Below are 23799 nucleotides of genomic sequence, written 5' to 3' on the forward strand. Positions count from 1 at the left end.
CTGCACAATGCAATTCAAGAAAACGCACAACCAGTGTCCTTTTTTCTTCCTTCTTCCTGTACCTATACGTCTGTCTTTCGCCACATCCCGCTCTGTTTTTTTTTTTTTTTTTTTTGGGGGGGGGGGGCTGTTGTTAGGAGGAACGTGAAACCAAAAGCCAAAGAAGCACGACATTCGGAGGAGGCGCGCGTGAACCGCTAGGCCTAGGCGACGCGCGGCGGCCAGCGCGGCGGCCCCCTTCTTCCCCGGCGCTCTCGCCTCGCCGAGCGGTTTCTCTCATTTTTCTTTCCCCGTAGCAGGCAAGGTCGCTGCACGCACACTCGCACGCACAAAGACTCGCCGACTCACGCACGGCGCACTCCGAGCACTTCCTGCTCCACAGGTGCGAGGAGCGGTGGCTGTTGCGACGGCGGCGGCGCGCGCCAGCAGCCTTGGTCGCGCCGCGTATTCGCGCTCCAGCCGCAGCAGCAGCAGGCGAACGACCACGCCATGACGCCGCCGAGTCCCGCCGCCGAGTTACGTCGACACCGGTGAACGTTCTCTTCGCCACGGATTTATCGCGCTGGCATGGCAGCGGGAGGAGAGCACACTCTGCGAGGTAATGTCTACTCGCATTTCGGAAACCCTTTTTCCCCGCGGTGGACCGGACGTGAGTGAGTTGGCAGCGCGCTGGTTCTGTTTGCACAGCCGTTCGAGCGGGCTGTAGCAGACGACGGTGTGCTGTGAAGTCCGCAAGCCCTGTTGGTGACCATCGCAGGAGTGCGACCATAGCGAACGTTATCTTGGCTCACCTCAATGCGCGTGCGTAAAACCGAGATGTCAAGGGGGGCGCACATTTTGCCCTTCGAATATCGAACCACCATGGGTTTAAAATTGGGTTACTATGTTTGGCGCACATGTATATTGGTAAAGGTTGGCGAATTGGATCTGCTTGTGCGCCATCGTCAGCTCAAGCTTGTGATTATAATTTTGGGTTTATTTAACGTGCCGCAGGCCGGAGCGCCGGGGACTCCGGATTAATTTTGACCGCCGGGATCTTTAATGTGCGCTGAAGGTAGTGATTACTGATTTGGCACGTGTAAATCTTACAATGCGTTTGAAGCGCCACAACGGAGGCACTCAGATCCCCTCAAGTACAGCGTTCGGGTGCCTCAGCTTCTGTAGCAGTTGTGTAGGCCGACCGTGCGGCAGCGCCTTGTGTGCTCTGGCATTGTGTCGGGCATCAAGAAGCTGTCAGAGTGAAATTTTTAGCGGTGCGCCATCTGTATGACACACGCTCTATGCGTCGAGGAAAGAAACGCGCGCGTTCAGGGCAGGCCACGCCTCTGCGCCGCGGCAGCCGCATGCGCGGAAACGTCTCGCATACCCCTTTACGAGGGCACGCTTACGTTTTGATTTGTACAGACTTTTTTTTCTTTCGTACATCCTACACGGCCGCTTTTCTCTGCACTGCGCTGTCCGCGAAGGGTATCACTGCGGCCTTGCGATTAAGCTCCCTTCCAGCCGGTTCGCATGTTCACCTCCAATTCGCGATGAACATACACGCTTCGTCACGAGGGGCAATTTTTAACCTCGTTATAATCGTTTAAGCCCTGCGTTGCTCAGTCTCTCTTTCCTCTTCCTTTCCAAGTACGGTGGAATGTCCTACTCACCCACTTAATGAGCAAGAAAAAAAATATATGCAGAAACAAGAAATGCCGGGAAAAGAAAGGAGGGGGTGGGGGGGTTAACGGGACGGAAAGATACAGACAGTGAAAAAAGAACGTACAAAAACTAAAGAAAGGGCGGGTGTGAAGGGATACTAAACTACGGCTGCTGCGTTGGCGGCGGCCACCGAGGGACCCATCCTGTAGAAAGTGCAGCGCATGCGCTGCTGCAGTCTCGCGCGTCCATGCATGAGGGCTTTCTTCAGGGACGTCGTCACAGCGTGCAAATAATGAACAGATTGCAGACGCAGCTGCGTAAGAGGCAGCAGCGCCGTGGGCCTCAGCGAAGTGTATACGCCCACGCGTCTGGATTCGAGACGAACATAGCGCACAGCGTCGCATACAGCGCGCTAAGCATCGATATTTGAGCCACTGGCAATCGCGAAAGAACTTGCTTGACTAGCTTGTTTTCGAAAGTTTTCGCGGAGCTCATTTCTTTAGTTTCCGTTATTTTTCTTTTTCACTTGCACGCATGCGCATTTTATGCGGCGTGTTCGAGTACGTCACCCTCGATCCGGATAGCATCGTCATCAAATGTTGAAATATTGTGTATTATGGTTGCTCACGCGTTGTGAAATTACTTTGTAACCGGTCCGGGAGGCACGTGCGGATCAAGATTACTGTACCCGTAGTTCACAATAAGTGGAATGTCAGGATTGTAATTCGAGCGAAGGGCGTCGGAGCGCAGCTGTAGCTTTCTGTGTACAAACTTTTAACGTCTGCGTGGGCGACCAGATCCTCTGACGGCCACGTCCTCCGGCATTCGGAAGCCGTGGGCTGATTATAAAAGGAGCACGTGGACATATATAAGACGACTTTTGCTATTCGAAGAATGTACGTTTGCTACCCATTACGGTCAGACTAGAGCGTGCACACCGCGATCTCGGTAAAGTATAATTGCATACAAGCTCTACTTGTACCAAAGAGTCAGTTGTGCGGGCGTTACCTATATATATGACGACTGACCAGACACCGTAATCCTGCCTAATAAGAAGAGCGACAACTTTATCTTAGAGAACGTATTTGTGAATGAAGATATTGTCCTTCCGAAAGTACCACCTTGCGGCTTGCTTTGAGGACGTATCTGTAAAAGGTTTGAGGGCAGAGTATCTGGACGGAGTCAGCACTGTCTTCTTAACTGATTCCACTAAATACATGTGTGAAAATCGGATATGAATGAATGAATGAATTTATTGTCAAGAAAAAGGAAAGGAAAGACCACCAGCAGGCGTAAATTGTCACACCTAGGGGTGGACACCGGGACGCCTGCTGGTGTGGCGGTTGGGGCAGAGGATGACAGATTCATAGAGAGGAGAGACAGATGATAGAGGTGACATGTTTACAGAACACAGGGGAGAGAGGGGCATATTTACAAGTTAACAAACACTCCCACACCCACACAAAGTCTGGAGCAAGGACAAAAAAAAAAAAAACTCGTAAAAGTTCACACAGTCACTGTGCCAGAGAGTAAAGTGCCAGGCGGAGCCCTGAGGCATCCAGGTAGCCGCCCAGTGCCTCGTGGACGCTGTCCCTCTCCCTGGTGTTGCCCGGCGGCCATAGTAGCTCGTCTAGCGGCCGAGCCCTTCCTCCCAGGGCGGCCAGCAGTTCCGGCCTCCCTGCCGCATACTCGGATATACTAAAACAGCGCGAAAACAGAACAAGACGAGGCGCACTCAACACGAGCGATAACCATGTTACAAAGACCATCAAGCCCAAAGCTGTACCTATATTCGTAAAATTTTCTTTGGAAGCTAGCCTCGTGCCGCATTCACACACATCATCTCCATCATCTGCCGTCGTCGGATACCCCGTGGAGGCCGGCGCTCCTCGTCTCCGAATCCCGCCCAAACGTCAGTCAAATCTATCTATCCATTTTCTTCGAATCCTACATTCTTCACTATAGTCGGTTCTCTGTGCTCCTCGGCCGGTCCTCCCTTGATAGACGGTACCACACATGCTAGTGGCAGCAATGTAAAGGGTTAAGTGTAGCAAAGGAAGCAGTTGGACCCGCCGCTGTAGCTCAGCGGCTAAGGCGTGCTGCTAAGCATGAGGTCGCGGTTTCGATTCCAGGACGCGGCGGCCGCTTTTCTGATGGAGGCGGAAAGCAAAAACGCCCGTGTGTACGAGATTACGGCGCACGTTAAAGATCCCCAGGTGGTTAAAATTAATCCGGAGCCCTCCACTACGGCGCGCCTCATCGCCTGCGTTGCGTCGGCGAGTAAACGCTACAATCAATCAATCAGGAAGTAGTTGGGCTTAGTTGTCCAGTTTAATGCCTTGTCGATTCCCCCCATGCACACACACACGTAAGTTTTCCTCTCGTTAATAGGTATGTCTGAGCCAGAACGTCCTTCGACCTCGTTTGTTTCCCAAATAATCTGACGAGCGCTTTTCCTGCCTTGCCTGGCGCTTAGTTTCCAAAATTATCTGAGTTCGTCTGTATATATAAGCTTGCACTCGACGTATACTTTGCTTGCACTTTTTTTTTTAATTTTCACTGAAAAGGGTTAGCGGACCCTAATTATTGTCGGATTTCTTCCCGACTGCGCCCCATCCCACGCTTATTTTTCGCCCGGTTGGTTCATCTCTGTCCAGTGTGGAGTTCGCAACGAACGACTCTTAAATAAAGTTTCTTCTCTCTCTCTCTTCATCTCGGTTGGCGCTTGTGCACGCTATATGCAGCGCTGCTCGAGTGGTAACGCCCTTGGCAGTGATAAGCCCGTGTGATGATCGATCGCACAGTGCTTCCAAACACTGAACAACTGCGGCGGTCATGAGCGAGGCTAATGTGACTCCGCAGCGAGGCTTTGCTTTGCTGAGCAGCGAAAGATGGATCATTGGCCATGCGTGGTAGCAACAAAGTACGTACACGACGTTTGTTGCTTGTTCCGAACCGGGTCCTACCTCATGCAGCCGTTCTGTGGGTCTGCTAAAGCTAAGTTTTAGTTGAAGTTGATCTGAATTGATGTCAGTCTACGTTTTTCCGCGCAGTATACGGCTAAAGAAGCTGCGGCGATGGTGCATCAGTCAAATTGTGCGCCTGTTCCTCAGCAGGAATACTTGTGTTTACGTGTCGTTTTTTTTTTCTTCTTCTTAGAAATTAAGAAGAAGAAATGGACGTGGTTAGGGCATGTAATGCGAAGGCAAGATAACCGTTGGTCATTAAGGGTAACGAGTGGATCCCTAGAGGAGGTAAGCGTTGCAGGGGGCGGCAGAAAGTTATATGGGCAGATGAGATCAAGAAGTTTGCCGGGATAAATTGGTCGCAGTTAGCACAGGACCGGGGTAATTGGAGAATAATGGGAGAGGCCTTTGCCCTGCCGTGGGCGTAGATAGGCTGGTGGTGATGATGATGATGGTGATCGTTTTTTTTCGCTCAGCGCGGGTTAGTTGTAGAACCCGAGCATTGAAGGAGTCTGGTAGCACGTTTTATTGGGCCGTTTGAAGCGGAAGTAGATCCACTTTCCAAGAATCAATGAGGTGAGTGGGCATCTTTTATCTGGAGGCCAGGCGTTGCTGGACGTCCAAATGGCTGCTGGTCACCAGGTTCTCCCACATCTTAGGGGTGGAGAGGGCGGTATGAAAGAGGAGGAAAGTTGGGGCTCTGTTCGTACTCTATTGTGGTATGAGGTATAGAGTGCTGTCGGGTTAAGAACGGAACTTGCATGCAACACTTTGATTGAGCGGGAAATATACGATTGGGGCGGACTGGATGAGGAATGGTAGTTTGTAGCCGACGGAGTAGCGATAATTCCACTTGGGAGAGTCTAGTGTGGGGAAGGGGAGGTGGTGCCTGTCAGAGCGTTAGTACTGCACGGGTCGTCCCGTACCGCGACATTTCCCGAAAACCCAGCGCGGGACAGCCATGCATCCATTCGGCGCTAAAAGTGATGCCAGGATCACATTGTAATTGCTGCAGTGTAAGCGGACCAGGACACAACGTAAAATGAGGTGGCCAACTTGTTCGCTGCTACTTCACCGGGAGCGGCTTAGCAACAGGCACCGTGCATGCTCGCGCAGTTCGCTCTCTGTCCACCTTTTTTTTTTTGTTTCTCGGACAGAGAGAGCGTCGGGCAGCAGCCACAGCGCGTCCCTTTGTCGGCGGGGCGAGCAGGGCGAGTTGCACGAAGCAGCGCAGTGACAGGCTGCGCTTGCAAAATGGAGCGCGTCACGTGCGCGCCTTGACACCGAAGTGTATCCGTTTTTCAGTTTACAAGCGGCCGAACAAAGGCCCTGCTGGGCGAGCGACGCCGCGGCGCCAGCTGTGGCGGCAAAACTGAACTGCGCGACTGCGCGTATCCGCCCGAAAGTGCGCCAAACACGTCCGGTAATTGTGTGTGACCTGTCGAGGCGCCGTCAGGGCCGACCTGGCTGGAAGTGTTTCCGAGAAAAATTGCGAAGCCCTTACGTAAACGCTCTTTTAGGCAGCGAAGCTAGCTGTACAAACAAATTGGGAGTTTTCGTTTTTCGAAATGAACCAAGTCCAGAAACCGAATCTAAATCATCTAGAACTGTACTGACAAGAAGGACTCAATAACGTTCCCCTAGAAAACAGGTTGCAACAAAATAGGTGAGATAGCGCCCGGCGAACGTGCACGCAGATCGCATGTCGTATCGAAAATGAGCCAGATCCTGTTGTGGCACGGATCAAAATGAGCCAAATGAATCCATTTTCCCGATGGGAAAAAGGATTTGGCTCATTTCCCATCCCATCAGAAAAATGGATTTCCCGGTGGGAAAAAGGATTTGGCTTTTGGTTTGGCGTCAAATAGCCAACATGGCAGCCTCCTTGCGAGTTCCCGCCTGACAGCTATAGGGCTGTCAGGCGGGATGAAATCATTGTTTAGGATATTAGTAATTTATTAATGAAAATAAATTACGAATAATTTTTAACTACTTAATTTTTAATTGCTTGTGGCCGGGAGCTTCCCCTAGCTTACATGTAAAACATATCACAAAATAGCTTCGACAGCATTGCATTTAGGTCCCGTAACAAAGTTTCACTGCTTTCTGAAATTCTGTTTGGGTGGATTTGACTAATTTCATTAAAAAACGCCTCAGAGGCCCTGTTTCAGAGTGACATTATAGCTTGACTCAAAAACTGCAAGAAAGTGCGGTAATGCAGTAGTGCTTTATAGATAAGTATACCCGAGCCGCATCAATATTCGGCTCCCACGAAATATATAAAGGGATCTCGCGTGTTATCCGGTTCATATTCTTTTCCCCACATTTCGTTATTCCAATAATGAACGAGCTCCGGGCTTGGGTGGCTCAGTGGCTTATAACTGATTGCGCCGCTGAGCGCGAGGTCGCGGGTTCGATTCCCGGCCGCGGCGGCCGCTTTTCTGATGGAGGCGGAAAGCACAAACGCCCGTGTGTGCGAGATTTCGGCGCACGTTAAAGATCCCCAGGCGGTCAAAAATAATCCGGAGCCCTCCACTATGGCGCGCCTCATCGCCCGCGTTGCGTCGGCGCGTTAACTTAAACCCTACAATCAATCAACCGTACGTGCGCCCTTGGCGTCTCTTCTCTTAGGAAAGTGGAATCAAACATAACTTTACTTTTTGCAAGGTTCAAATATGTGCTGCATTTAATGGAAAATATCGATATACTACTTCGCGTTTACGCCAGAATACAAAATACGCCTCCTCTCCACGTTCGTTTTCCAAAGCCTCGCGGTATAGAACGCCTTGCGCTTCAAAGACACGTAGAGACTGGAGAACTTTCGTTCGCGGGCATGAAAAATACGGGAAATACCAGCGAATTTAAACTTCGCTTGAAGTACAGAAACGCCTTCCTGGGAGTGGTCGAATAAATGCTTAAAGGAGCACTGACACGAAAATTTTATGTTACACTTTTATTGCTTTTATCGATACTTAATGGTCTGGCGAACCTGAAACAGCACTTCAAATACTTCAGCGCGCGATAGTTAATTATATTGAACGGCCTGAAAATCGTTTGTTTCAAATTCCCGCGCTTTCATCCCGAACGGCGCATATGACAGCCTCCCGGTTTGACCTCACCGCTTTGTGCGGACGTCACCGGCGCCTGCTTGAGAGGGTGTTGCGCCCGCTCGCCGCTCGTGGGCCGCGCGCGTGAAGTGACGTCAGGAGTTTTTGACGAGCGCTGTCGCGTCACTTTTTTTTCCTCTCCTGGAGTGATGTCACGCTGATGTCCATTTGCTGAGTGCCGCTCCGCGCGCTGCTCCGTCGGCGCGATAAATGCGATCCAATTGAACTATGTTCTTCACGTCGCAGGCCTCTCATATTTCAGCCAGGGTATTCTGTTGAGTGAAGGAAGCGAACTGTGCAATAATATTAACGCCGAAAATTGGTGTCAGTGCTCCTTTAAGCCGCTCTGCTACACGTCGAACCACTTTAAAGTCGACTTCACTGCTGCACACACCTGCATTGCTAGAAGGACGCTCTTCAGCAGTTTGATATTAAAGCCCCGGGGCCTTCAATTAAATGCTTCTATAGAAGACCGAAGCTGTACGCAGCGAGCACCTTACAATGCATAAATGCACTACAATGCATAAATGCTCCCCTGGAATGGCATTTTCCCAGGGCGAATATAAAAGATTTTGTGTGAATAAGTTCGGCCATCATATTTTCCTAGGATCCAGGGCCTCCATTAAACTGCATGTGTTGCTATAAAGCGCTGAACACTGAGCCCCTTAGTTTTGGCTTCACTACTTCACTACTTCACACAAATGCATTGCTGAGGATACATTTTAAGTGGAAATGTATGGAGGGTGACATAAAAGTAGAAAACTCTTTATTAATGGCATTTTTTATGCACAAAAAGTGTGAAACCTCAACTGTTGCACAGGTAAGGTCCACATAGAATTAAGCATTTAAAACTGTGGCGGTACCATGCAACCAAAGGCCCGTGCTATCACGGTGCTGCGTATACAGGATTCAAATGAGCCACACAAACAACCGTAGGCGCCTTTCTGTCGGCTGATGCACACGCTGACGTCAGCTGGCGAAGTTATGCCAGTGGCGCAATAACAGTGCGTACGGTAGTCGAATTGGTCGCTGAGGCTTCGTCTGTCACGCTCCACGCCGTTTCGCATCGTCACCGTTGCCCAGGGAAACGTGGAGGGAGAGAAGGGGGGGCAGGAGGGAGGAGGAGATAAAGATGACAAAACCTGTTAGCTTACAGCAGCGCTCCTTTAGTTTATAGAGACCCGTTGCACACTTCCATGGGTCGAGAGGTGGGGAAACAGTAGTACACTGGAAAAAGGAATTCTGGCTCTCCTGATGGCACTCAAAAGATAAATTCCTCGGTGCAGGCACTGCGTGTGTTGGGACGGAGGGAACGAGAGAAACGAACGTTTGTGTGTGTGTGTGTGTGTGAGAGAGAGAGAGAGAGAGAGAGAGAGAGAGAGAGAGAGAGAGAGAGAGAGAGAGAGAGAGAGAGAGAGAGAGAGAGAGAGAGAGAGAGAGAGAGAGAGAGAGAGAGAGAGAGAGAGAGAGAGAGAGAGAGAGAGAGAGAGAGAGAGAGAGAGAGAGAGAGAGAGACCACCTCGTCACCCTCTTAATGGTATCACATCCTAAACTCCTATCTTCTCAGCTTATTATTATAGCCTTGCAAGGTTGAAACGCGGACGCAAAAGCATGATCATGATAGCACAGCCTTCGCTCTTTTGAAGAAAAAAAAAACTAAGGATGTGGGTTATTTACCCAAAAGAGTCCAGACATTGCACACTCGTAATGTCACACGAAGTCGCCACGTTATCTCGCCTGGCACGAGATTTGATCTCAATGTTTGTGCGTTCAGGTTCATGTTTCAGCGTTGGTGTTCGATTTCAGCGTTACACATGCTTCTTCTATCAGCCACAAAATGCACGAGGAACGAGATAGAGAAAGAGAGAGAGAAAACTTTTATTGCCGCAAGGGCTAATTCTGTGGAGGGGTGGTGACCGAGGAACGAAGAGCTTCCTCAAAGGTGCATTTAATCAAAGTGTTTGCTCCCCGCTTCTCGTCACATTTCGTGGCTGATAGCATGAGCAGTAGCGTATACACAGACACCATCACGTATCCCTGCAGTTCGGCCGTTATGTGTAGCGTCCAAGAGAAGTGCGAATTGATGCTCGCAGTCTCGAAGACACGCTTTTACGGGCGACCCGATTGCGTCCGTTCACGCGAGGGCCAACGATCTGCGAGCGTCTCGGCGCACAGCTCTGCGGGAGATAATGAAGACGCCGGCGACCTAATGTCCACTGCGGTCGCGACTGGACGGTGTGGGTTTATTGCGCCACCTTGTCGCTTCATTGCTGAGGATCTGGAGCACGCCCACCGCGAGCGTCGCGGCTTTCAGCTGTGGCTCTAATTATATCGGCCCGGGCCTCTCGGCATTTCGGTGACACGGTATTGAAGGCAGCCACCCGATCTGGTCCAGCGTGTAATCGAGTGAGGTGGGGCTTGTCCCGGTTTCGCGACGACACGAATTTGTGGGTCGACATGGTTGGGACGCGAAAACGCATGTCGAAGCTTATTTTCTTGGGTCGTATACGTATACGTGCGCCTCTGAAAGAGTAAAAGGTGCGAGGTGGTTGGGAAATGTAATCATAAAGTTTGACAAAAACGGGACACAAGTTACACAAGACCGACGAGGAGGAGGAGGCAAAACGTTTCATTGAGCAAAAAAAAAAAGAAGAAGAAGGTGGGTGGCGTCCACAGTTCAGGAAGCCGCGCTTCCGCAGCCCGGGTGGCCCGGTTGATGAGGCGTTGCTGGTCCTCCGGGTGCAGGCTGGTCAGTGCGCGTTCCCACCGCTCAGGGGATAGGGAAGAGAGGGGATCGGGATGGTGCGGGCAGAACCATACAAGATGGGCTGTTGTGGCGGGGAGGTTGCAGGAATGGCAGAAGTAGGAGAATGTGGTAGGGGAGATGTGCGACAGTACGGTACAGTTGAAGTATGTGCCTGTCTGTAGCCGGCGCCACGTCCGGGCCTCTGCTCCTGGTATTTTCTATTCCGTCCTTGTTTTATGAAAGCAGTCTGCCGCTTTTGTCAAAATTTTAGGCATATATGGTTAGCAACTCCAATTCTGACATTTTTGTGAGTGTTTGAAGCAGGCATGTCGCAAATCAGATAAGCAAAAATATGCAGTTTAACGCGCGTGGTGTGAGAATATTATAGCGAAGCTTTCAGCCTCCCACTGATGTTTGCCGTCGACCCAAAATGCACTGCAGGAAAGCCAACTTTCTCTGACGATGATGATGATCGGGAGTGTAGTACGAAAAATTGAAACGCTTTTCCGAATCGAACCTGGCTCCCTCGTATATGAAGGCGAAGTTAGGAATCGGAGGAATCGTATATGAAGTCGAATCAGTTAGGAATCGGAGAGGGGTGCATGGACGTGCAAAATTAGACAGAAAACATATCCCTCCATCTAACGACGACGATAATTGAACGCTAGCGAAATCCATGGAATGCCCGAATCAGTGAAGCGCTAGAGAGCACAATTGCATGCGCAGTAAACTGCCCGCTCGCTTTTGGGTTGGCTTGTTTGGTGTTGGACTTGGTTTTGGAAAGACTCACGTTCCCCCATCGTTGTCGTTTCGACAGAGGGGGAACTGATTTATAAACAAAGGCGGCATAAGATAGAAATTATATGCATCCCCATGTTCCGGAATGTCGCTCACGGGTAAATTTTTAAGTTGCGTTCGTTAATTTCTCGAATTAAGGCATTTCTTAGTACACAAAAAGTCAATAGCTGGTAGCTACACTGTAAAAAATTTTTGCTCGAAAAAACAGAAATTTTCTGGCAGCTGTCCTGCCAGAAATTTTCTGTAAAGTTATGTTTTCTGTTTTTCATGTTTCTGTTATTTTACAAGCATTTCATGTTTCTCACTACAGAGAATTTATGTCAATTCCCTATTTTCGGTTTTTCATGGTTTTGTTATTTTACAAGCATTTACTGTTTCTCATTACAGAAAATTTATGTCAATTCCCTGTTTTCTGTTTTTCGTTGTCTGCTTTTTTATAAAATTTTTCTGTTTTTTAAGGTTGTGTTTTCCTCCAGAAAATCTGTGAACCTTCTGTTTTTCACTGGCAGCTTTTTTATAGACTATTTGTGTTGTGCATACATCGTTTTTTTACCAAAATTATAATAATGTACTGTTTCCCATTTCTGGTTAAATTGTTTTGCTCACTTAACAAGTAAGGTTAAATTGTTTTGCTCCGACTTATTTTGACCTCAATCTCTGCTAAAATAAGTCAAAGCAGAAGTATTCAGCGCCGTGACACAATTTCGGTTATGGTCCTTCATAAAAAACATGTCCTGTTACTTTTTCACATCTTGAAAGTACTGCAGTTGAATTCGCGGCTTTATGCTTAATGGGTGACAATAATGATGCCTTGAAAATAAAACATCACCCTGTATCATATTGTTTGAAACTGCCCACGCAATTACTGGTGTGCAGCACATAGCATAAAGTGACCACTAAGGCACACAAGAAAGGAGGGTGAAAGTATCGTTAACATTATTTATTTTTCTGCCAAACTTAAGGCCGTTGCTACGAAGAATTAACTTAGTGGCGAACAACGTATCAACAATCTCAAATATGAGGATCTGAGTATAAAAATGAAATCACAATTCATGATATTGTGGCACAGTGAACAAAAGGAGACTTTCAGTGACAGAGGTTTTGTTAGACTAGGAAGATCACCTTTTTTTTTCAACTTTCAGAAATTCCCACAAACACGCCACTGAGGCAAAACAAACTATTTACAGAACGTAATCAGTGACGTTAAACTAAGAACAGTTTTTCTACAGTTACATTAAGCTACAAAATGTTCACATCTCATATTACTACAGTACAATACTACTACGGTGAGAGCTCCGATAGGGCTAGGAACACATTTTTTTCTACTTCCAAAAAAAAAAAAGCCATCAATAAAATAACATCCCACATTTTTCCTGCTTTCTGGAAGCAGAAAGATGCAACATAACGCAAATACCACGGTAATGAAAAACGACGGAGGAAGTGATGTGAGACTAGGAACATAACATCTTTTCAACATTAATGAAATCACAAAAAAGCAGAGAACATTTAAATGTCAATTCATACAATAGCAAAGTAACCAAGAATTCGGCACATTTGGTGCAAGGCGCTTCCATCACAGACATTTTCATTGCTGCTCAGGGAAATTGGAGTGGGGGGCCTAGTAGATTTCATGGTCTTCCACCACAGTGATCAGGGATGCGACATTTGGAAACAGGAAATGCTGCTTTTGCTTTTACTTCTCCACCTTTGCTCCATGTCAGTCAGGGTTGATGGCTGCAATAACCCTGCAACAACAACAGCAAACGTTACGCATATAAAATACATCCGTAAGCAGAGACGTAACCTTTGCACTAAACTCCACGGCTGAAAACGGCATCTGAAAAGGAGAGCACGGCGGCTGCGTCGTGCGTATAACATTCATAAAAAAAAAAACTCATATTAAGGCGAGCGTCACTACATAGGCACGGCAGAACGCTCTTGTCCCACGAGGCGACGTATCGTTACGCTACGGGGCGAGCACTTCATAACAATCTATTTCCATCCAACAAGCCAACAAACAACAGTGCAGGCACGAAAAAGAGAGGCATAAGTAGGAACTAGGCGCAGCCTCCACACGACATAGTTCAAATTTAGTACTCACCCTGGGAAGATGAAAAATTGAAGAAAGAAGCCCGCCGCTGTATCGTTGTGCTGGTACCTACAAGGCGTCCATTTGCAAAGGGCCGCATTTCAGAATTGCAGGAGCGCAACAAAATGACGTCGGCCGGGCGCTGTTCGACGGTTAAGTAAATTCTTGTTAAACATTTAAAAATTAGTCATATTTTATTCTATTTTATGCAAATAAAGAGTACAATATTTTCACGATTTCACGCCTGTTATTGGTCAAGACGAGGAAATAACAGAAAATGTGTGTTTTTTCTGTTAACAGGTTTCTGTTTACTAACCATCACAGAAAACTTCTGTAGAGCAACAGAAATTGTATGTAAAAACTCTGTAAATTTACAGAAATTTTTTACAGTGTATGTACGAACAAACTTAGTACACACACATGTACAAGTGTGTGTACGTGTGTGCGTGTGTGTACAGGCGCGGTGGGAGAGAAAGGGGGGGGGGGGGTGATGAATACGTACGAACCAGCTTGGGTTCTGCGGCCCCCTTTTTATCCTGTTTTCGTGTTGTTTTCTTCGATGGGAATTTACCACTGGCCCATCAGAGAACCATACTTCTGTCACACACACACACATACAAATGAGGAATTCTTTGTGTGTATTTTCGGAGAAAAAAAGCTTTCGTATTCAAACTGTTTTTCGGGATGGTTGAAAGAGCCGTCGCAGCTGGCACCAAATGGGTTCTTGAAATGAGGACTCCACATTCTTTTTTTTTTGCTAATAAAAAGTTTATTCTCTCTCTCTGCCTCTCGGAATGATGAACTTTCTTTTTCGAGAGCCGTGTTATCGATATTCACCTTTGCACTCGCACGAACATAAAATTCCTGGGTCTAAGCTTTGGCCAATACACCTCCGCGTTACGGTCTGTGGACCTTGTTGCTTAACTGTAAGTAGCCCTAACCTTGAGCATAACGTCGTGCTAAGCAACGTCGAACCCATTGTATGTCAAGCTGCGTGCATCTGTTACCGGCGTTAGATCTCAAAGCGCGGCGTTAGGCCTATATTCGAAAATGCCGGGGCAACGGGGTGGTCACCCTCATCCTGGAGGCTACTACGTCACCTTATGAAAAAGCGAAACAGAGAGACCCGCGAATAGAGGCGGGATTGTCCACTGTTCAGGGGCCTTCGAGGAGGAGGAGGAGGGATGCCTTCAATAATGAAGAGAAGTCAGCCTGGCAGCGAGCTTGCATGCTTGCTACTCAATATGAACACGAGCGGGTGAAGATGAGCGAAGGAAGCGAACACACAAAAACTCGCACAAACACCAACAAACAGAAATAAGCACACAGAAACCGACAAACGCAAAACACACACACACACACAGCACACACACAGCTGTAAAGTTAAAGGGATAATTTACAGGGTATCGTTCAGGTCTGAGTCACGGGGAAATGACAGGTCCTTGTAGTCCCTGCTGCCGCGGTAGTGGAGTGCCATGGACCGATGACGTTGTAAAGTTTCAGTGGTGCATCGACACTCAGTCCCAAAGTTTTTTTTTTTTTTCAAGGTTTGCCGTGGGGTGTCATAGCGGGGACACACATACAGTACATATGTCCTCGCGAACACTGCAAGCGTGACAGTGAGGGGAGGCAACCCGGCGCGTCTTGTGCAAGTAGTGGCCGGTAGAAGAGACGTTGAGGCTTCCAAATGAAACAAATGAGTATGTCGCAGTGACTATAAAAAGTTCTGAGCAGCAATTTACCCTCAAGATAAAACGCGGTGTGGCGCACTGTTTTGCTTGTTTGTTTAGAACATTTCATTTCCACTAATTCTGGGCCTATCCCATGCTGTGAAAGGTTTTATGGAGGGAGGAGGTTTAGAGGGAAGTGTGGGGGAAGGGTTTGGTGCGGGAGCGATATGGTTCGGTCCGTCGGAATTGAGAACATTTGCTCGCAGTTTACGTCGGCGTGCGGACACCACTGTGTCATTGGCGGTAGAAGTAAAAAACTCCGCCGTAAAGAGTACGCCCTTGTAGGAGCTGTTGATATGAAACGACTAATAGAGAGCGGCCCGGCGACGAGGCACGTGCCCTGCAACCGCGCCCGCTTCGATGTAGTTACAGACGCAGCCGGTACCTGCCGTAGGTGCAGCATCATAAAAGCGCTGCGGACAGCTGTCAGCCTGAGTGGAACAATCGGCGTGCACAGCGCTGCCCTCCCGGGGCACGGACGACGAAAGAGGAAACGCTGCGTCACACGCTGCTCGGTGGGGGGATCTCCACGCCGAGGTTGTTACCGCAATTCCGTGCCCCGCGGTCCGTCGTAGGGGCCACCGCGGGTTAATTATGAGCGGCTGCATATGCAACACGCATGCGTGCTGCTGCAGGTGAAACCTCCCCGCAGACGCATGTACGCGCTGGGCGTCCGCTTTAACGTCCCACCCGCATTCCCTCGCCCCGCTTCGCCTTGTGTAAACGCCGTGTCGCGCTCGTCTGATTACGGCTTATCTGGACGCCATAGCAACCTCGGCGCAGACCTCCTTGTCCGCCTCCTTGCTGATTCCCGGTGTTCTCTTTCCCCCGTCTTTCTCCAGGACGCATTGTGATCGAGCGCCAGATAAGCCCGTCTCTTGTGACCGCCCGCTGACAACACCCGGCATTCTCAAGGCAAGCCGTTTTACACTCTTCTTCCACTCTAGCGTTAGCCCAGATGCGCTGCATTTTGTGTCTTCTGTGAACGAAGGAAGCGTGCACGCGCGGGATAGAAATTTTAATAGCGAGTAGCCCCGCAAGGGCGGTCGCCGCCAAGCTGCAGAGATCGATAAATTATGTATTGTTAGGTGGAAGCTTGAGACGGAGTTGCGCATACTACATGCGTAGTAAACGCTCTCCTGCAGTCAGTGCTGTATTAAGAGTCGGAATTGAGGCCATAGACTTGTTTTTCCTCACCCCCTCTACAGCTGGAAAAACGTAAGTCAATAAAGGGACTGATAATCTCCCTGTTGTTTTGTTGTGCACCTCTTCAAGACAGTGTAAAGCGGGTGCAGTTGAATTTCGCGCTGCGAGTCGTTGGTGCATAGGCACATACGTTGTTTACGGAAAGGTATATTCGCTTGATCGCTCTGCATCTCACATCTTTCCACCCAGAAGTACTAAAAATGAGGCAAGCGTAGCTACAGTTGTCCTGAAACGGGTCGATCTGGCATCGCCCAAGAGAGAATAACCCTGAATGCGGTGATACCACTCTGGGATTCAAACGTTTTCTCCCACCAGCGAATTTTGTATCGAACAATATATACCTGAGAGAAGTACGTAGCATAAGAAGCTTTCCCAAGGATGAGGAACAGACTTTTCTGTTATTTTTTTATCTTCGGCGAGAAACGGCTCAAAAGCGTATTTGGTTCTTTCTTGAAAGGGATGCCCTCGGTCCTCATACAACATCTGGTTGTCAAAAGAAACGCACGCGTAAGGATAGGTATGTCAAGCAACCTCTGAACAGTGTGATGCTTTGTTATCGCGTTACCGAAACTTGTGAATGTAAGAACAGAGGATATTTCTGTGGAAAGTTTTATGAGTAGGAACGCCAGCAGTTTCGTGTTGTTTTCGCCCAATAAGAAGTTTGAACGCTCAGTTTTCAGCTAAGGTTGGTGGAAAATAGGAAGAGTAAGAGAAATATGAATGTGGGGTGATCTAAACCGTTATAGACGTCTAGGCCGCATTAAAATTTTGTGTGCTTTCATAGAATTCCATGAAACATTTGCGTAGAAACTTCCCTCTGCCGATAGTAATCACGCCATCAAAGTGCCGATACCATACCACGAAATAATAGTCCACTTAAAAATTTAGAAGGAGTAGTGGTTCAAGGTTTGCGATGCGAGAAAAAATCTTCAAACCACAGAATGGGCCATCTAATCAGCTGTGGGCCTGTGGCGTATCACAAGTGAAGAGAGAGAGAGATTTATATCTCTCTTCTCCTGTATAATTGCATGATATATAGTACCAACATTCTTATTCATGTCCCCAGTTAAATGTTACTTTCGTCAGATTAACTTTATTCAATACTCATTGTTCAAACAAATAAACTGGTACATGATTGATTGTAGAGTTTAACAAATTAACTGGCACTGAAAGCAAAACAAATTTAGGGTTGCTTCTATATTTCGCACGGTAATATCACCATGCCGCATATTTTTATTTTGCTCCAAAGCTGCGTCTGCGGGCAACTGATTTGACTAAAACCAGATGTATAACTGAGTCATGTAACAAAATCTTTGGTGCCGTAATGATTCTTTTCATACATGGCGTGAATTAGCTTCTCTATTCAGCACTTTTCTCTTTATCTGTATTTTTAAACCGGCAGCAGTGTTTTTAAACAGCACTTGCACCTGGGATTTCGTTCGCTGCACAAACTTTCATGCAAAGCGATATATTTCACTTTTGATTGCACAACGTTGTATACAACCAGGTCGCAGCATAATTAGCAATATTTTAAAAAAACATCTTCTATTGCAATGCTTAATTTTCTCATACACATACACCTGCATTAATGTATTAAATACAAGTGGCCGCTGTTTGTTTTCAAAGTGAATGAAAAACCCGGCAGGGGTGACGGTATTCAAATGTGCGTCGTCAGTCAAAACACCCCAGGCATCGGTTCTTTTGGCCGTACCGAGAATACCCCATGAAGGAGCTTCTGAATGAAACAAAAAATAGCCGCGGTAAAGATGCTGGGCGAGTTATTTTTGTTGGGTAGTAACCGAGCTTTTCGAAGCTTTGGGGGAGTACTAAATGTTCACGAGTGATGCTTATTTGTTGAAAAGTTCTCTAACCTGGAAACTGCCAATGTTGTGAATTACCAGTGCAGTTTACTTAAACGTTTTTACGTGTCGTTAGGTGCAAATGACGTGCATTGTTGCTACAGCTGCGTAAACATGCACAGCGTCTTGACCGGCCTTTTCGTCCATTCTCTTATCCTTGGTTGCAGTAAAGAAGAGGAACTGAAAACGTACAAGTTTCGTCATGGCTAAATACTGTCTAGTCGCTTCTCTTGTCGCCCTCATGGCGTCGTCCTGTCAAGCCACGAATGTTCTCTGTGCGAGCTGCGTCTGCGATGCCTCTCAAGAGAAGGAGAGCTCCATCGAGGTCATCTGCTCGCGCAGGGGTCACGTGATCGTGCCATCGGGCAGCCAATGGCCAGCGAACATCTACAGGATGGATCTGAGCTACAACTTTATCGACCACCTGACCCATCTAGAACCGTCCAACCTCTCGGTGCTAGACCTCCACGAGAATCGCATAACGATAATTGAACCGGGGGTGTTCGCCGTCTTCCCGCAGCTGCAGGTCTTGGACCTGAGCCGCAACTCGCTCACTAGTCTTCACCAGGACACCTTCAGCAACCTCTCGAACCTCCGCGCTCTGAACCTCAGCCGGAACAAGATAATGCACCCTTCCGTTGAGCTCTTCGCTCCTCTGGTGTCTCTCGAACAACTCTCCCTGAGCTACAACCCGCTGCGATACTTTGAGAAGGCGATGTTCCGGCTACCCAAGCTGGAACGCCTGGAGTTGTCGAACGTGGACGCTCACTCGTTACCTGACGGCATCTTTCACGCTGCCCCGAACCTCGTTCACCTGGACTTGTCCGGAAACCTGTTCGACAAAGTGCCTTCTAGCGCGCTGCGCAGCGCGAGGAGCTTGAAGGTTCTAGTCGTGTCGGACAACCCAATGCGAGTGCTCGATTACGACTCCTTCTACAAGCTGCACAACATCGAGGAGCTGTACATTGAGAACATGAAGGAACTGATGGGTGTTGAGAGCGACGTGTTCGCGTACCAGCGGAAGATGAGGTCGCTGTTCCTGGACAACAACCCGAAGCTGTCCAGCATAGACCTCGACATATTCGGCATCTTCTGGCGGGTGGAGACGGCGGGAAACTGGACGCTGCGAGAGTTCTATCTCCACAACAACAACATCAAGTACCTGGACGCAGACATCGCACCCTGGGCGCAGTTTGAAATCCTGGACCTTCAGGGGAACCCGTGGGCGTGTGACTGCACCAATGCTTGGATCCGGAAGCTGCCGCTTCAACCAGAACTAACCGTCCAACTCAGGTAAGAGAGTACTGAGTATTCATCAGCGGTGACGGAGCAATTATAAAAGTTCGGAAGCGGTCCTATATTCCTTGTTCCTTGGCCGTCAACTACGTTTTCCAGATAAGAGAAGGACAAGAAATTACGGGGTGGGGGGGGGGTGGGGGGGGGACAGGAGTATGCTAAGCGGTAATTTGAAAGTGGGTGTCGCACTGTGAGCAGTTGTAGGGGAAGAGATATGAGAACATGTGGGACAGGATGGTGTGGTTGTAGTATGCCTCTGTTTAAAACCGCCGTATATAAGGGTTTGTAAATGAGGGGCTCGTTAGAAAATACAGGAAGAAATGCCGGCAGTCTACAACGCCAAAGAAGGCATAGGGGAATGGTTAGAATATTTTTTACCGTTAGTGATGTTACATTATTATTTATCATTAATAATTACCTGAGAACGAAAGAAAGAAAAACACGTGCCCAGAGTGGGGACCGAACCCACGCCTTTAGATTAGATCTCGATTGCCTTACCAATTCGGCTATCTGGGCGACTGTGTTCCGCTTCACTTTCTGGGGTATTTATATATACTACAACTGTATCTGACGCTTGAGGGTGGTAGCCAGCGCCACTCAGACTACACGGGGAGAAGGGGACCTTCTTTTTCAACCCCCGGGGCGTTACGCGAACGTCTACAGCCTGTCATAAGTGGGTAACTTATATAAGTGTCATAAGTGGGTAATATATATATATATATATATATATATATATATATATATATATATATATATATATATATATATATATATATATATATATATATATATATATATATATATATATATATATATATATATACAGAAACAAACGCCGGCAGTCTACAACGCCAAAGAAGGCATAGGGGAATGGTTAGACTATTTTTTACCGTTAGTGACGTTACATTATTTTTTTTATTATTAATTACGTGAGAAAGAAAGAAAGAAAAACACGCGCCCAGAGTGGGGACCGAACCCACGCCTTTCGATTAGATCTCGAATGCCTTACCAATTCGGCTATCTGGGCGACTGTGTTCTGCTTCACTTTTTGGGGTATTTATATTTACTACAACTGTATCTGACGCTTGAGGGTGGTAGCCAGCGCCACTCAGACTGCACGGGGAGAAGGGGACCTTCTTTTCAACCCCCGGGGCGTGACGCGAACGTCTACAGCCTGTCATAAGCGGGTAACTGGCGGGAAACCCTCTTATGCTACCTCGGCATCAAGGCTGCCAGAACCGAGACCCTCGCTAAGCTTTCGCAAGATAATAGGGTTTAGAAATGAGGGGCTCGTTAGAAAATACAGAAACAAACGCCGGCAGTCTACAACGCCAAAGAAGGCATAGGGGAATGGTTAGACTATTTTTTACCGTTAGTGACGTTACATTATTTTTTTTATTATTAATTACGTGAGAAAGAAAGAAAGAAAAACACGCGCCCAGAGTGGGGACCGTATTTTCTGTATTTTCTAACGAGCCCCTCATTTCTAAACCCTATTATCTTGCGAAAGCTTAGCGAGGGTCTCGGTTCTGGCAGCCTTGATGCCGAGGTAGCATAAGAGGGTTTCCCGCAAGTTACCCGCTTATGACAGGCTGTAGACGTTCGCGTCACGCCCCGGGGGTTGAAAAGAAGGTCCCCTTCTCCCCGTGCAGTCTGAGTGGCGCTGGCTACCACCCTCAAGCGTCAGATACAGTTGTAGTAAATATAAATACCCCAAAAAGTGAAGCAGAACACAGTCGCCCAGATAGCCGAATTGGTAAGGCATTCGAGATCTAATCGAAAGGCGTGGGTTCGGTCCCCACTCTGGGCGCGTGTTTTTCTTTCTTTCTTTCTTCCTTATATTAAAAAAAATCTTAACTTCATTAACCGTAGTAAAAAATAGGGCCTAACCACACCCCTATGCCTCCTTTGGCGTTGTAGACTGCCGGCGTTTGTTTCTGTATTTTCTAACGAGCCCCTCATTTCTAAACCCTATTATCTTGCGAAAGCTTAGCGAGGGTCTCGGTTCTGGCAGCCTTGATGCCGAGGTAGCATAAGAGGGTTTCCCGCCAGTTACCCGCTTATGACAGGCTGTAGACGTTCGCGTAACGCCCCCGGGGGTTGAAAAGAAGGTCCCCTTCTCCCCGTGCAGTCTGAGTGGCGCTGGCTACCACCATCAAGCGTCAGATACAGTTGTAGTAAATATAAATACCCCAAAAAGTGAAGCAGAACACAGTCGCCCAGATAGCCGAATTGGTAAGGCATTCGAGATCTAATCGAAAGGCGTGGGTTCGGTCCCCACTCTGGGCGCGTGTTTTTCTTTCTTTCTTTCTCACGTAATTAATAATAAAAAAAATAATGTAACGTCACTAACGGTAAAAAAATAGTCTAACCATTCCCCTATGCCTTCTTTGGCGTTGTAGACTGCCGGCGTTTGTTTCTGTATTTTCTAACGAGCCCCTCATTTCTAAACCATATATATATATATATATATATATATATATATATATATATATATATATATATATATATATATATATATATATATATATATATATACGTCAGAAGATGATGCAATAGGCCCCGGTGAAAATACCGTAGAGCGAACAGACGAACGGGTAACAAACAAACTTTATGCCTGGGACAGGCCTTCGTCAGGCATGGGACAGGCCTGTCCCAGGACGAAACGTCAATAAAGTTTGTTTGTTACCCGTTCGTCTGTTCGCTCTACGGTGTATATATATATACACGGCGAGTGGCGCGCTTGGCTACCAACCCCAAGCGCAGGAAACAAAAATACGTCAACATAAATACCCCAGAAAGTTGAGGGGAAAATAGCCCCGCTGGTAGCGTAGTAAGGAGTACTGGTGGGCTAGTTGGTAGGACATCATTAGAATACTATAGCGCAAAGAACGGAAACGAAGACAAGAAAGACGACGGCACGAGCGCTATAGTATTCTAATGGTAGCGTAGTGCTCATCGCACCAGACGCGTATTCTGGAGGTCGTGGGTTCGGATCTCCCACCCGGCGGGCATTTTTTTTCCACTTTCTTTCTGTCTTTCCAAATTGTTTATTGCCAACCGTTTATATATATATATATATATATATATATATATATATATATATATATATATATATATATATATATATATATATATATATATAAGGTTAGTAGAGACAGAGACAAACGAGAAAGACGTAAAAAAATAAAAATAAGTTTACTGACGTTTCAGGGAGAGGACTCCCTTTCTTCAGAGGACTCCCTTGAAGAAAGGGAGTCCTCTCCCTGAAACGTCAGTAAACTTATTTTATTTTTTTACGTCTTTCTCGTTTGTCTCTGTCTCTACTCACCTTATTTTTTTCGTGTGAGTTTTTATCTTTACAGACTATATATATATATATATATATATATATATATATATATATATATATATACGCTTGGTGGTCGGAGACGAGGGGGAAGAAATATGAAATAAACAGGAGAAGAACGAACAGAAAGAGAAACAAGGTGCGCCTCTGCCGGTACTAGTACACCGGCACTAGTACTAGTACTAGTTTGCGTACACCAACGTGCCTGGTCGTTGTCTAGCAACGGGGACGAGCCTTGCTTTTTCTTGCTGGTCTGGCATTCGTTTCTCAAGCGTTGTTTTCCTTTAGGAGAGATTCACATCACGGCTTTTTTCAGGAATGGCACACTAGCTACGTAGTGTTCTTGCCCTTTAAAGGTGATGGAGGATGTAATTTTGTCCTGCGCTTGTTATATCCCTGCTACATTCGCATTCCTAGCGCGCAAATTTTTCTTCCTGGGTGATATGCCAGCCCTACATCCGCTGTAACGAGAGGAAAAAGTTATTTTACGTTGTCCTTCAAGTACACTTCTACAGCTGCCATCAGGTCATTGTCTAACTCGAACTAATGAGCCACTCAAGCATGTTTTACCATCGAAAATGAGAAGTGAGGTAGTTCGCCCATATTCATTACGAAACCGTAGCCAGGCATACGGAAGACGTCGGAGAGGACTCGAGAAGAACAAAGAGTAACTTCTGCATCAGTGTGTCTTCTTCTTCGTTGCGAGGCCTCAGAATCCGGTCTGCTGTCCTTCATTTTATTGTGTTCTCCACTCACAGTGGCAAAGCCTTCCTCTTGCCACAGTATCGTGAAGTGGGGAGACGGATGCGACGGGAAACGCTGCACAGAAATCTCCTGTGATTTTTCTTCAATTGGATCCCGGAAATGGGACAGATTAACATTGCGTCTATACGCATTGTTGTGCAACTCTCGCTTTTCTTTTTCTTTGTATCTCACTCTGTACGGTTAGCAAAGTGTATTGAGTTGGTGAGGCTTGGTGTTGCTAGTCTGCTATTTAATCATCAGGTCA

At 47.4% G+C, this 23799-nt stretch overlaps 1 protein-coding gene across 2 annotated transcripts in view; it reads left to right on the plus strand.

The window, feature by feature from the left end:
* Positions 1-318: 318 nt before the first annotated feature.
* The window catches only part of LOC144174136 (uncharacterized), a 26237-nt gene continuing 2756 nt past the window's right edge, over positions 319-23799 (plus strand). The window contains exons 1-3 of one of the 2 annotated variants that reach the window (XM_077702623.1): positions 319-598; positions 15923-15995; positions 18313-19438. In XM_077702623.1, the coding sequence (XP_077558749.1) occupies positions 18348-19438 (1091 nt within the window). In that variant the 5' untranslated portion in view covers positions 319-598; positions 15923-15995; positions 18313-18347. The remainder of the gene's footprint in view (positions 599-15922; positions 15996-18312; positions 19439-23799) is intronic. The other variant, XM_077702624.1, reaches the window with a different exon arrangement.

This window comes from Haemaphysalis longicornis, unplaced genomic scaffold (assembly GCF_048455015.1).
Source record: "Haemaphysalis longicornis isolate Haplotype H1 unplaced genomic scaffold, Haemaphysalis longicornis Haplotype H1 scaffold_3, whole genome shotgun sequence".
NCBI lineage: Eukaryota > Metazoa > Arthropoda > Arachnida > Ixodida > Ixodidae > Haemaphysalis > Haemaphysalis longicornis.